The sequence below is a fragment of the Fringilla coelebs genome, assembly GCF_963513975.1.
Source record: "Fringilla coelebs genome assembly, chromosome: 3".
Classification (NCBI taxonomy): Eukaryota; Metazoa; Chordata; class Aves; order Passeriformes; family Fringillidae; genus Fringilla; species Fringilla coelebs.
The window spans coordinates 26,223,981-26,238,979 of NC_140030.1; the positions used below are offsets into that span (position 1 = coordinate 26,223,981).

The window sequence follows — 14,999 nt, forward strand, 5'->3', positions numbered from 1 at the left end:
TTTCCCCTTCTTCTTCCATTTGCTATATGCAGAGCAAAAATACTAATAAATAAAAAATATTTCTATGGGCCTTAGATTACTATTTACAGGGTTGACACACTTAAATATAATCTAAGTAAACCCTTAAGAAAGCTGCATATTTTCACCCATTTCTTTATCTCACTCACAGCCTCCATAAAACTGGAGTGTGAATACTGTCACCTAGGGTTTATTTCCAGCTCTAGCCAGGAGAAAGAATTTTGAAAAATCCAAGGAGTTTTTTCTCAAGTCTAGGGCTGTGTTAGGCAGAACTTTGGTTCTGCTTTGGTTTTTAGTTGGGCAGATAAGTGCCACCCCTTTTTTAACACACGGTGGCAGGGAATGGGGTCCCATATGAGGACTTCATGCTGCTCCTCAGGGAAGACTTCAGGTCCATTTTTGGTGTGCAGTCAGGAGAAACAAGGGAAGGACTGGGTGTAGGAAATGAAGCTGAGTCCAGCTACAGCAGGACTCCACATTAGCTATTGATGCTGCTTTTGTGAGCTGAAACCTTCTGGATGCACTAGCTACCAACAGCAAGCGACAAAGGTCTTTTGTTTCATGTGCTCTTTGCTAAACAAACAAGTTCATTTCTAAAAATTAAATGCAATAACTGTACTTTTCTATGGCATATGGATAAACTTATTACAGAAAAATGCAACTCAGTATTAAGCTTGAAGGATTTAGGAAATGTTAGATTTATAATTTCCAATATAATGATGTTCTTTAACTACAGGACCCCTTACTACCCTTTTCTCCAAAAGAACTAACTCATTCTGGATATAAGATTGAATTAAATACTTGTATCTGTCTTAAGCTCTAATGGTATGACCCTTTTTTTTTTCTATTTCTCATCCAAATGGTGGCTGCTGTAATTTTATTTACTTTCTAAAGATTTTCATTGTGCGTAGTTTCTAGCAACAATGCTACAGTAACTGAACAATATAAACCTTAATAAGTGAATATTCACAGCATCTCAAAGAAGATACCAATATTTTCAGAGATGACCAAGTGGAGAACAGAGCAAAAAAACCGGAGAATCTGCAAAATTTGGTTTTCACATACTGTCTCAAAGGACTGACTTATCCCAAGGAGAGACGATTTCTTCAAATATTTTTGATGCTCAACACACTGCAAAAATACAGTTTATTTATTATTGTGTTACTTCTGTGAGAAGATGATTAACTGTTGTATTTCTTTACAACACAAGAAGTGTAAGGATTTAGATACATTATCAAACTGTCCTGTCTCAAAGTAACAAGCACCACAGGCATCTCTGTATAAGCTCTTTTACAATGGCAAACAAAATACCAACTAGTTTTAAATAACCCTATTTTTTGCAGACTGACGTGACCTAATTATCTCACATTTTACATAAACTAAAACCATGTAGAAAAATACAATGGCCCACCTGATAGACTGGAAGATCACTCTGAGTGGTGGCATATCCTAGAGAGGGTGGTAGTGGTAGGTCCAGAACTCAAGGCTGTGGAGAGTCCCAACCTGAGGCTGTCCTTCAGAAGCAAATGATTTATTGCAAACGATGTTGAGCACTCTCAATTCAGGTCCTGAACACCATTCAAAAGGTACAGTACTTCCCTAAGGCTCCAAAAATCTGAAAATCAAGACAAAGTTGGGCAGACATATTCAATAAAGAACATAAAATCAGTTGTCACATTAATATTTTTGCTTAAATGACCTAAGTAGCTTCATATTGCATCTCTGTGACGCAGGGATATACTTCTGGTGATGGAAAACTCTGGGAAGACATTACCTTCCAAATTCTGCATGCTAGGAGATAATGCAGTTACAAAACAATAGAATTTGCTATACAGTTCTAACACATTCCTGTTCCCTGCAAAACACATGTAGAATGGGAATGACCTGCTTAGGGTCACTAAAATGATGAGTGTGAACAACAGAGCAAAAAAGAAGCAAAGGAACAAACTAAACACTTATTTATTTCTTGGTTTGATTTTGGTTTTTTTTTTTTTTTTTTTGTTTTTTATATTTCTCATTTAAATTCTTAATTTTTATACTGCTACAAATTTATCAGGTGCTGCCTCAATACCTTTTCTGTACCTGCAATCACCCATTTGAGATGAAGGCTCATAGTCCATGCACAGTAGTATGAGTGTGCTTTTGGCAATGTAATAAAAAAGGGGGTGAATTTTATGAACATCAACACTCATTATGCAGATATTAAAGCAGAGTAATTATATTCTTCCAGAGTAAATTAATTCTGAGTGCTGGTATGGATGAGAAAGGGAACTTGTAAAAACAAGTTCAGTTTCAGTTGCGCTTCATTTCTTGATAATATTAACAAAATCAGGCCTATGAAAGACTAATTAAAATAAGGTCTTATTAGAATAAATGAATTGTGAGAAAATTTAAAGATTTAGGCTGGAGAGGGACGAATTTTTAAAAGGCATTAGTTTCTCTCTTCAGCCAGCCAACATCCAGAGAGTGCTTTAGAGCATCTGGCTTAGGTACTCTGAATTATTTCCCTTAAGCAAGGATCACTCCACTGAATGTGTAGGTACTCTAAGAACCTGTAGCATCAAAAGTACTTATTTGAAGATAGGTGATGAATGTGTTCTGTATTTCCCCAGGTGTTACACCAAGGTAATTTCACATAGAAGAAAAAAAATTCTGATCAGTGGAGTAGGGGAATACAGACATCTTTTTACAGCTTCTACCAAGTTTACTGAGTTGGCAAACAACAACTTCGTGGATGTCTCGTGATATTCTCCACAACAAATAGATTTTCATGAAAGAATCAGAAAATAATTTTTGGGTCACTCAGGGGAATTCCTTATATCCCAAGGAAGTCTGTGATACAGGAAACCTCAATTTGCAAATTGTGTAAACCTTTCCATAAACTTGGAAACATTTCTCTTTGATGAAAACTATTAGGTGGGTATAAACACCAGGCTTCCAAAAGAAATAGCTAAAGTAAGCCAAGCACTGTGAAGTTAGTTAAATATCAGTTACAGGTCAGGGAACCCCAAATTCAGGTCTTGTCATGAACACATTTGATGTAGGCAGTGTCTGAGTCAAACTTTTTTAGGTTGTTGTTTTTTTTTTTTTGTTTCAACCATTGAGTTTAAAATGGCTGGGTTTTTTTTTTTTTCTGCTTGATTTCATTCTTAAGAAAGGGCACTGAAAGAACAGATATTCAATATTTCTTTCATCCTCATTATTCAATGCGTTTTTTCCTTTATTAATTGTCTGAACTCTATTCAACACTTTAATTTTTCTTGACAAAATTATGACTTTTGCAGTTGGCTTTCTGTGTCATTTGTGGTAATAGTACCTCAAAATGTAACTAATTGTTTATTAGGTTCCTGAGTTAAAATAAACCATTCAACACTGTTACATTGCCTGGGAAAGCCAAGGCTTGCACCTAACCTCAACCAGCATTTTACACTGTCAGGCACAGCTGATGATGACATTTGTAACTCTGGTGAAAATCAGATCCAAAAAGTCTTTGTAAGAACTCAAGACAACAAAACCCACAACATTAGCAATTTTTCTACCCTCACACAAAGCTGCTGATAGAAATGCTGAAGGAGAATATAATCCATTCCTCTGTTTCAGCCAATCTCAGCTCTTCACCATTAAACACCCTCCAAATCACTGGGAATGTCTGCCAGTGGTTCTGTGGCTAAGAGCCTATTTGGGCACACAACCCTTATACATTTCCACAGACATCAACTTCTACATTAGGCAAGACTGCAATTAAAAATATGAGCACTGGGAAAATAAATCTGAGACAGGATCATTCTGGTGTTGTCTGATTTGCTAATATAGACAAAGCTTTGGCTTGTTCTATGCATTTCTCCTGACCCCTTCAACACACACCCCAAACATCTTTTTCTGGATCTGATAGGAAAAAAAAAATATTTTTCTGAACTGTTTAGCATTTTGACCAAAATCCTCAGGTTGAGCAGATACCCATCTTGGAAAATTTACCATCTTGAAAATCCACCATCTTAAAGAGGACACAGTTGCATTTACAGAACATCTTAATGGTAGATAATATGGCCAGCCCTGCCAAAAATATATTTACAAGAAAAATGGAAGCATGGCAAATTATACTTTATAGCTTGTTCTGTACTTTATCTGTGAGAGCAATGAATGAGAATAATTCATTGAAGTAAGTCCAGATGAAGAACCTGATATAAAGTGTTGTTATACCAAAAATTATTTGCTTTCTAGATCCTTAAATATATTCTTAGTGTTATTTTTGGTTGACTATGTATTACAAAATCAGGTGCCTTATTTCCATTACTTTAGCTAACCACACTCCAAAGTAGAAAAACCCAAATGAACTACTCTGAATCTAAAATCATCCCTAAATCGGTATAAAATAAAACTTCTCTTATTTCTAGAACTGTCAGCACTATACAGTTTAAGAATATGTAAAACCTTATGTAGGTTTTCAGGGTCCAGTCCAACTGTGCTCAGTGCTATGGAGAGGACATTGGGTATCACCAGGTGTCTCAAGCCCTTATCAGGTTTTTGAGATGTCCTTCTTGCTCATCAAAGACATACAGCATGAGAAACTTACCATGGCAACAGGTGATGCAGCTATAGAAAAATAGGGTTATAAAGGAAATTGATGAAGATAGTAAAAACAGGCTTCTTCAGTGTAAATCTGGTACATATAGGTAGGGTCCCTATACACACACATTCTACTGTGGCTTTCTCCAATTGCCTGGTAAAGTCCAGCAGGCACCAAGTGATGACAGCACCACCGCACTGTGGACAAGGGAGTTCAGTTCTCAAAACAAATCCCAGCTCAGAATGCATCCTGTGTTTCATTTCCTGATGCAGCTTCTTACCCTCACCTGCTGCTCTGCCAATTGCACTTTATTACATCACTTTGACCTGCTGAGTGACCTTAGCCAAATCATGCAGCTTCACTGTTTTTCTAACTCTCCATTATAAGGCAGAGATTGAAATACCTGCTGCCTTTAGTAAGTATTTTGAGTTCAGTGAAGCAATTTTCTTTTAAGCTCTGTAGGTGCTATTTCAGCTTCTAAGGACTATGCAGCATTATTGGGATGCCCATAACTCTTTCAAATGAGCACTAGGTTCCCAAAAGCACGTATCCCACATGCCTTCCCAGTCTAATGGGCAACCCACTTTTGCTTTAGATCAGCATACAAGTTCAGTGATACAAAAAGTACTGTGCCTCCTTCAGAAATTTGATAGTTGTTGTGAAAATAAAGTGGTGACTACCATCAACGGATGAACTTGATTGCTAAGTTGAGATTTGAGTGAGCAACAGTGCCAAGCAAGTACCTTCAACTAAATATTTTCCCTGCATGTGGGAAAATGGGTTATGATGACATGAAAAGTAAAATCTTGACATGGTACTGTATCTAAAGAACTCTTCCTGGATCAAAGTTATTTCACACTGATGCTAAGCAGGACATGGGCTGGAATGATGCAATGCAGTCCTTAACAGCTAAGCATTCTGTTTGAATTTAATTAAATTATAAAACTGAATACAGATCACATTCTGAATTTCATATTCCCTTTTCAGTCCTTGCTGTCAGCATGGATTTTTAGTATATGAAACCTGAGTAAGATCTGCAGGATTAAATTCTCCATCAGAAAGCTACTTTGCTTAACAGGAATTCAATGTAATACAACATTCCTGTCAGTTGTTTGTATCTTTACATCATGAATTCTAAACCAGATATTAAAAAGGTATTAAATACTCAAAATACCATACAGAATAATAAAAAGAACCCTATCAATTTTAAGTACTCAGAGAATGCCACACTAAATTCCTGTATTATAGCAAATAGCATTTCATTTGAATGACAGTGTCCTTGATTGTCTTTTCAGCTAAAACAGGTATAGGAAACATTATGTTCTTCTGTGAGGAAGAGAAAAAAAGTGGAAAAAAGAAAGGAAAAAGAAAGAAGCTGTATTGGCAAGACCTTTTCACTGCATTTTGCCACTGGTTGTCCAGTATTGTTATAAAGTTTAGGAAGAAATATAATGAATTATTAGCTGAGCAATGAATATGGAGTTCAAAATGAATATAGTAAATCATGATACAAACTATCTGCACAGGTTGTTCTGTGTACTGTGCAGAAGTAAGGAAAGCAGGCCCACCCAGAATGCTGAGTCACAGATGAGCAGCTCAGCAGTTTGTACCTCTGACTTGCTGGTGGTAACACAGTGTGAAGGTCTTGTAAGGCAAGGGCACCTAACAGAAGTATCCACTGCTTTCCTGTGAGTGAGCCATCCATCACGAGCTAATGCATCCAGCATGGCAACAACAGTGCCAAACAAGATAGAAGCAGCTATTCTCACACTGTATAATAATACTGTATAACAAGAAACTATACCTCCATTAAATGAATAAGGTATAGCAGCCCAGAAATAAAAAAGGACCATCATTTTCATAATTAATTCTACTCTTATAAGGGTACCGAAGCATTTCTATTTTCCTTGTACATCCAAAGGTTGTGAAAAGATATTAAAAAGTTCTGTTTTTTTCCATATAGCATCTTGAAAAAGTCTTAGGGCACATGCAGGATACAGATGATCAACTGCACATCTTTTTGCTTCATATTTATCTTTTTAATAAGTGAATAATGACCTATACCATTACAGCATGGGTGTGATCTTCTTCCAATAAACCTTCCTTCTGATTTACATATTTGAAATATGTCTGCAATTGTATTTTCAACAAATCTTGCTATTCTCTGGTAAAGCATACTAGGTTTCAAAATTAATTCAATTATTCTAGGAAAGGAGGCATTTATGTCTTTCAATAACTACCCAACACAGCCTTTTAAAAGGATTTATGTAAGAAAACAAACCTTTGAAACAGTGACATGTTTTTAGTGGAAGTTTAGAAATCTGTATTTCTTATGCTTAAGTTGATAAAAATTGCTTCTCTTTGAGAATGAAGACTTTCTTCCAGATATGCACAATTTAGAGATAAATTTCAACATGTTCTGCCAAGATGCAATAAAAATAACTTAGTCCACCAGAGACTGTGAAAGGACAGAAAATCTTTCCTGTACTCATACTGGCAGGCACAGTTCTTCAGATTCTATGGTTTCAGAACATAAATACTGTACACAATGTCTCCACCAAAGATACCAGCATTTTCAGGAGCAAAGCTCATAAATTGTCTAATAGCTATGTAGATCAGCATCTGACTGCCAGGACCAGAAACAAAACCAATTGAAGGAAAAGGAAAGGCTTAATGATTTCAAAGCTTTCTGTCAGGTTCGAATGATAAACAGTAATGACTAGCAAAATTTAATTAGCTAAGAAAAGATTGGATGATGGTGATCATCTCTGCAGCCATAACTGGTTTGAGAAAGTTACCTGTGTGCCTGTTCTATCTCAGCAGACCAGTACAGTAAAATGGATAATGTGACACTTTTTCTGATAACTCTTGGGTTTTAAAAACTGACAGAAGTCACAGAGTGCATCCAAAAAGTTTGAGAAAACATTAGTATTGTTATTCTGTTCAATATTCAAGTATTTTTCAGTTTTTCCTGTGATTTTAGTTGTTAATTCGTATTCTTTTTGTACTTTGATTAATCTGCTGACAACAGAGAATGACATGAAATAATAACAAATGTCATCTTTATTCTTTGGACATTAACTCAGCCAACCTTTCCAATTATAGCCTTTCTTTTTGTGTAAAAACTTTGTAATTTTTAAGTGAAATGATTTTTTTTTAATCCTACTTTGAAAAAATGCATCTACAAATGAACTCAGTCCTCCTGATCCCTAAAACTCCATGGATTCTGCTATAGGGATAAATTGGTTCTTTGTCACGTAGGATTCATTTAAAGCCTATTCTATGATTCTGACTTTATGAATATTTTTCCCAAACTGCTTTATGCTTTATCTTCTTCCAGTCTTGAAGAAGATTCCTTATTGAAGGTCTACAACATTATAAAAGAAGTCAGGTAATACTTATTTAAAAAACCCCAAAACTATTTTCTTTAACATCTTTGCTAAGAAGTTGTTAGCAAACATTGTTTAAGGAGATGATAATCTTGTTTAGATCTGGTATTTCTTTCACAATAGAAATTACAGAAGACAACAGGAGAAAAATTTTCTCTCAAAATATCTAGGTATTTAAGAAATTTAGGTGGAGTTTCTTAGTTGTCTCTTAATTTTATGCAGTATTTTTCCATAAACAAAAGGAAATTTACCAGTTAGCTTTACAGAATATGAGTTATCTCTAGGAAGGCTGCATGAAGTACACTGATATCCAGCGCTGTCTCTACTTAACCTTTATGCAGTCTTGACTTGTTTCTGCATTTAAATGCAATACAATATGGAAAATGTTCTAGGGCTTCCTTTCCTTAATGGATCACAGGCCTCTTTCATTCACTGTCAAAGATTTTTTCTCTCCAATGTTTAGCTAATTTGATGATTCTCCTTTACCTCTGTTTATAATTTTGTAGCTGCTATATTTGAATCTTGCAAGACTTTGGACTTCTTAGAAAGACAGTTCATAAAACAACACTCTTACTGTCAAACATGAAGGAAATACATCACTATGTAGACTATTTTATTTGCTGGGAATGTCCTGACGAAGGCAGGAATGATGAATCTGACTCATGTTCTCAGAAGGTTAATTTAATATTTTATAATACTATATTATATTAAAGAATACTCTACTATACTAAAGAATACAGAAAGGATACTTGCTAAATGCTAAAAAGCTAATAATGAAAACTCGTGACTCTTTCCAGAGTCTCAACATAGCTTGGCCCTAACTGGCCAAAGAGTCAAAACAACTCACACCAGAGTCCAATGAAACAATCACCTGTGGGTAAACAATCTCCAAACACATTCCACATGAGCAAAACACAGGAGAAGCAAATGAAATAACAATTGTTTTCCTTTTCTCTGAGGCTTCTCAGCTTCCAGGAGAAAAATCCAGGGCAAAGGATTTTTTTCAGAGAATGTGAATGCTAAGGTAGACCAAATTGGTTTTTATTTGAACACAATACATTGGTTACTTGTTCTTGATTTTAACCTTCAGATAATAATCCTGGATGATATTTCATGAGGACTACCATAAATCCTATTATCATGATGAAATAATAAGCCTTTCAATAGGTGCACTACATATGTTAATTATCCTGATCCTAATGGTAACTTGGTTGCTTTGCTGAGTTCCTGATATGCAGCTCAGTAGCGCAGTGCTGGCTGTGGCTTGGCAGCTCCCTGGCAATACGGACACTGGCCCTTCCATCCTGCCACTCTCACTGACAAGGTCTGCACACCCATTTCCTCAGAGCTACCACAGACACAGTGATGTGTTCCTCATGGCCTCACTCCCCATCACTTACATCAGTGTTGGGCAGTTTGGAAGTCAGCACATGTCTAAATAAAATGGAGTAATTGTGGCTGGGCTATGGAAGGGACGTGGAGTAAGGGGGTAAGAGATCACTTGGCTTTATGGCTGTAGCTCTGTCACTCTGAATGGAGGTTGAGGACCTCATTAAGCTACAAAACATTGCCAATATCCTCTGTGGTGAGGTCAGATACACTGTGCTTCCTGTGGTTCTTCATTTATTCATATGAAGATTTAAGATCTTTGTTTAAACACTGTAAGATAAGCCAAATAGGAAAGAGTTACATGGTGCTACTTCATTTTCTAATAAAACTTGCTGATCTAGAAATAAATACCTAATTTTTTTTCAGTTAGAATGGCTCTTGATTACTTGCAAAAAGGCTGCTAAACAAAATAGAATTTGCTGATTTAACCACTAAAAAAAGTGCAAAAAAACTATAGAGCGCTACTTTCTTCTAAAGATCAAACTGTTCTATATATGAGGTCAACTCAGACAAAAAAAAAAATCTTAGAAACACTTGAACAAAAAAAAAATTTGCATTTTTAACTTCTCTTTCCCATTGTTTTTCACTTATTTATTGTGTTATTTTATATTGCTTTTTTCTTCATATTACAAACAAAACTAATTGCTAAGTGAGTTAAGCCAGATAAAATGGTTGGTTGGTGACAAATGTCTGGGAGTGATCTGTAGCATGAGTGAAATTACATGTTTTCTGGTGGTGCACATAAGTTTTCAGGACCTCAGAATTGTGGTTGACCTGATGGTGGATGTGTGGAAGTGTCACGGCTTTTCGTGGAAGACCTGAAGACAGCTGTTAATTAGAATAATCAGACTCTCTTGTTACTCTCTCAAAAATTAATAAAGTGGACTATGTTTTTCCTAAAACATAACTGATTAACTGCAAGGCTTCTTCAGAAACAGTAGTGAAACATGCTTTTAGTTAGCACTGAACAGCACATGCAGTCTTGGGTAATTTTTCATACTATTTTCCTGAAAATCAATAGAAAAAATGTTTGCATAAACAGTTGTTTGCTTGCACTGACTTAACCTACATTTTCAAAATAATTCTTATGCAATAATATTTCACAATGCATCATTTTACTGACATTTTCTGCCATTTTTCAAAATTAGTCAAGTAATGGCTGCAAAGTAGACTTGGAGACAGGAATATTAAAGGACACTGCTCTGCTATAAAGCTATATTTATTGAAGTCCACCCTCAAGGAGTTCACAGTAGTTACCCTCACATAAAAATGTGATGCACAAGTGAGAAATTAATTTTACCTACTTTGCCCTGGATCTCACATCAGGTATGACCTGCTCACAGCTTTGTGTTATTAATCATTTCAGCAAGGCATTGAAGAATTTCCTGGAATAGTTATATACAGTATAACCTATAATACATATTAATCTATAATCACAGTTATACCAGCATGAAACTATTTATAGCAATGGAAAGTATTTTTCTTTTCTGTAGAGATATATACTGACCAAAGCAAATTAGTGTAACTACATGCAAGGTGGGTAGATGGAAGATTTTCCTACAGTGGCACACTCACACTGATGTGACTGTAATATGCAGACAAACCTTAATGCCAAACTATATCACTTTGGTCTGTAGGGTGGTTGTAGCACATCAATAAAACCAATTTATAAAAATCTCGAGGCAGCTCTTTGCAGAGGAAAATTAAACCCTTTATATCTTGTTATACAATACAACTTGTGGTTTGTAAGTAACTGCTGAATACCACCAAACCTGGAAAATATTACATCATCCAGACCACAGTCATAGGAAAAAATGCCGGAGTAATAAATGTGTCTAGGACTGTGTATTTGTGTAAACTTATCTAGTTAAGAATAATGACAAGAATTTTTACTTTTAGTATTGTGATTAGGTTGACACTTCTGAGTCCATGGACAAAGCTGTAACTGAGCTGAATTTTTTTTGTTTCCAGCCATGACATTTGTCTTCAGTCAAAAATCTCACATATAACTGAAGTCTATTTAAGAACCTTTATGTTTAAATGTATGTAACAGAGAAATATAAGTAATGCCTCCATTCATGGCGTTGCATGGTAATACCTAAATGTCCCTGCCATTCTATAGAATAAAAAAGAAAAACCCAAGCATAAGAATAAATAACCAACTTCCTGTCTCTATACAGATACAATTTTCATAGGAAGAAATGTGAAATATTTTCAGAAGCCAAGACAATTAGCTTTGCATTTTTCTTTGCTACATGACTAGCCAAAATGGAGGCATGCTTTAATAAACAGAAGCTCCTGTTTTTAGCAAGAGCAGTTATAAAGTACACCACCTTACTATTTACCATTAAAAGGCTAGATGACAAGACTTTTTTATTGAAATGAAAAGTATCATAACACACATGTAAATGTTTTGATTGCCATTATACCATGATCACTATGCTGATACACAGAGAAACATTGCTGGAAAGACATTTATTTTAAAACTGTATAAGTATACTAATAAGTATAAAACTGGAATAAGTTTTTGTGTATTAGTAAAAACGAATGCAGAGATAAAACAGGAAATAGGAAAACCCCCTGAGATGCAGCAGAGCTTACCTGACCACTTCTCAGCAGATCTGCTGCTTAGCTGTCCAGTGCCTGTGAGTCCCTGAAATAGTGAGACAGAATAAACTCAATGTAACCATCACGTAGCCTTCTAAATTCACTTTAAACACTTCAAAGGACAAAACATACTCATCATAAACTATTCAAAAAGAGCTAGCATGCAACTCCAGCTGCAAGAGATTTTGTTCACAAACTGAACAGCAATCGGCCTGTACTTTAGTCGCATCAAAAAAGTAAACCAATCACATTGACAAAAAGCCACTGTAAACAAAAAGACTGTATGTACTGAAAGGATTAACAGTTTTGGCATCCCTACCATCAAGTCTTCTGTTCTTTTTTTTTTTTTTTCTTCATCAAAATTTAGGTTATATATTTGTTGTTAGCAAGAGTTGCATTACTATTATTGTTAATTTTAGTTCTGTTTATTACCTTGAGGGTTATATATTGTAGAATAATTTTGTTGTCACTAGTTAATGTTAATTAGTTGTTTTAATAGCCTATATACCTATTTGTTATCTTTTGGTAGGTTTACTTTTTTAACTATCAGTAACTTAATAACTGAGAATATTTTACATTACTGTTGCATACTCAAAATTACAGAGTTACTATTAGTGTTACCTGTTTAACGTTTAGTCATCCTTTGAGTCCTGCGACATATTTCCTTAATAATCATCAGCCATCAAGTCTGATAGTCTCAAAAGAAATATCAGCCCTCTAAACTGCCTTCAAGGGCGGTGATATTTAGCACTGAAAATTACAAATAAAGTTTTTGAAGTTGAGTACCAACAGCTGGGCAGTGACACTGATGATTTGTTTATCAAGACAAATTGTTATATACTACGAAAAATGCAGTCAACGCACTCTTCTGAGTGAAAACAAATAGGTGAATCTATGCAATGCTTACATGTTGAATGGGATATTTAATGTGCGGGGAAACTCAAAGGTTGAAGAACTAGCATTTAGACAGTCTAACAGTGGTAAGTGGTAATCTTACCTCTTTAAACTCCATTACATTCTCACGAGAGACATGCTAATACAAACAAGTCAATCAGAGTTTGTGTTTAGCAAGATCAAGCTTAAAGGATAGTTTAAAATCCATTTATTGTTCTAAAGCATTTTTTTCCATTAACATGTTATACATTAGTGGATACTAACCATGATTCATGTAACAGTTTAGTTTGTTAACTTTTATATTATTTAACAACCAGAAGTTATTAATACAACTTTTAAAGTCTTACACAAAAAATCTTAAAACAGGCTTGGGTTCATTTTTGTAATTTTTATATAAAAACATTTTAGGCATCTCTTGAAAAAGAAATAAAGCAGGCATTTAAAGCTAGAAAACAAGTAATTCCAAATTTAGTTTGTTACAAAAGGTTTCAGCTTTATTGACAAATTATGGCAAACATATTTGACAAAATTATGGTTTCCTATTTAGAGAAGCTTACACATGGAACTTTAAGTGATTTTTTTTTAACAAATACAGGTTAAAACACTGAACAACTTCAGTTAGCTACATACATACAGTAGCTGCTTGTTTTCAACCCCATTAAAACAGCATTTAAAATTAAATTTACAAACTTAATATCGAGCATCTTAATCTAAACTAACATATATTAAAAAAGACAGGTTAAAACATCTTATCTACAGCTTGATTATTGTCTGGCTCAAAAAAAAAAAAAAATCATATTACAGTCTTTCAGCAACCCTAAACAGAAACTCAGCCTTAACTAGTATGTAGAGAGACTCAAGAGCTGTAACAGTGTCATGCTTTTTAGTTACACACAGCAATGAATACAACCAACAGAACATCATCTTTGAATAGTTTATAGACAATGCTTGCCAAAGGTTTTTTGTCTCTGTTTTTTTTAAGTCCGTGTTATAAAATAATACTAATGCCAATGTCACGCCAATGTTATAGGAAATACAAGTAGTACATAGGATAATAATGAGCAGTAATTCCTAGGATAGAAAAGAAATGGACTATTACTTGTCTTGTTGCTGCTTATGTGGAGACCACAGGCTATTAATTGTCTTTGAGATGAGGTCACAGATGAGCAGGACCTTCAATATCTACCATAGGGGTGTTCCCTGTATCCCCCTCTGGCTGACCTTGGAGGTGGTGCCTTTAGGCTGGAACGGGTCGTGGCCCATTCTTCTTGTGCTAAAAACAGAAGAGAAAAACAAGTTTTGTAACATCTAAAATTGAAAGAACAAAGGGATGCCCCTGCTAATGGCTGTCAAAATTCTAGCAGGTTCTGGCTGAAAGCTTTAGAAAACAAAATGAGGACGGTGTTATCATCCACTTCTTTATCCTCCCACAAAAAAACTTAACACAAAACTAACCCCCTTCTCTACACAGGAAACCTGTCGCTCTTAGGAAGAAAAAAAAGCCTTACTCCTTCACTCTCAGTAGAGAATTAACTACTGTGTTGGTGGTACAGTCAGCTCTGGAAAAAATCACTGCATTAGTCTGCCAGTTAAGAATTTATTTGATGTTTTGAGTTTCTAGTATTTAAGTTAAAGCAGAAATTTGAACAGCATTTAATGCAGTTGGTATGGTAACAAGAGGAGGAGTTGAATTACGAAAAGATACGAAAGACGTTTGATTTTGAACTTCCATTTCAGACCAAAAGAAAGAAAATAACGGAAGAAAAATGTGTAGAAGTAAAGCTACCACATGAAGCAAGAAGAGATTTTACTTTGCAGTATCTTTAGAACACTTTTTCATATTTAGTGAGTCAAATATGCTCAGGAAGAATAAGCTGAAAACTGTAAGTCTAGTTCAGTTTTTACATTCCTTCTACAAATCTTCTTCTTCCTCCCTGACATGACATTTCTGTAATTTAACCTTCCCAAAGGCACAATCACTAAACTCCCTACAGTCCTGGTCCAGCAGCTGAACCCAAAACTTGAATTATCTCCTAAATCAGGCAGTGAGTAATCAAATGATTTCTGGTTTTGTGTTCCACTGACTTCAACTGATCACATTTAGAGTGACTGAAATGGAAATGCCCAAGCTGCAG

The 14,999-nt window shown here is 35.2% G+C and overlaps 1 protein-coding gene across 1 annotated transcript in view; it reads right to left on the minus strand.

Annotated features, from left to right (window-relative positions):
* Positions 1 to 13,921: 13,921 nt before the first annotated feature.
* The window catches only part of KHDRBS2 (KH RNA binding domain containing, signal transduction associated 2), a gene marked incomplete at its 5' end in the record, with an annotated part of 311,700 nt that continues 310,622 nt past the window's right edge, over positions 13,922 to 14,999 (minus strand). Inside the window, one exon of the mRNA XM_084202170.1 lies at positions 13,922 to 14,137. Within this exon, the coding sequence (XP_084058296.1) occupies positions 14,040 to 14,137 (98 nt within the window). The 3' untranslated portion in view covers positions 13,922 to 14,039. The remainder of the gene's footprint in view (positions 14,138 to 14,999) is intronic.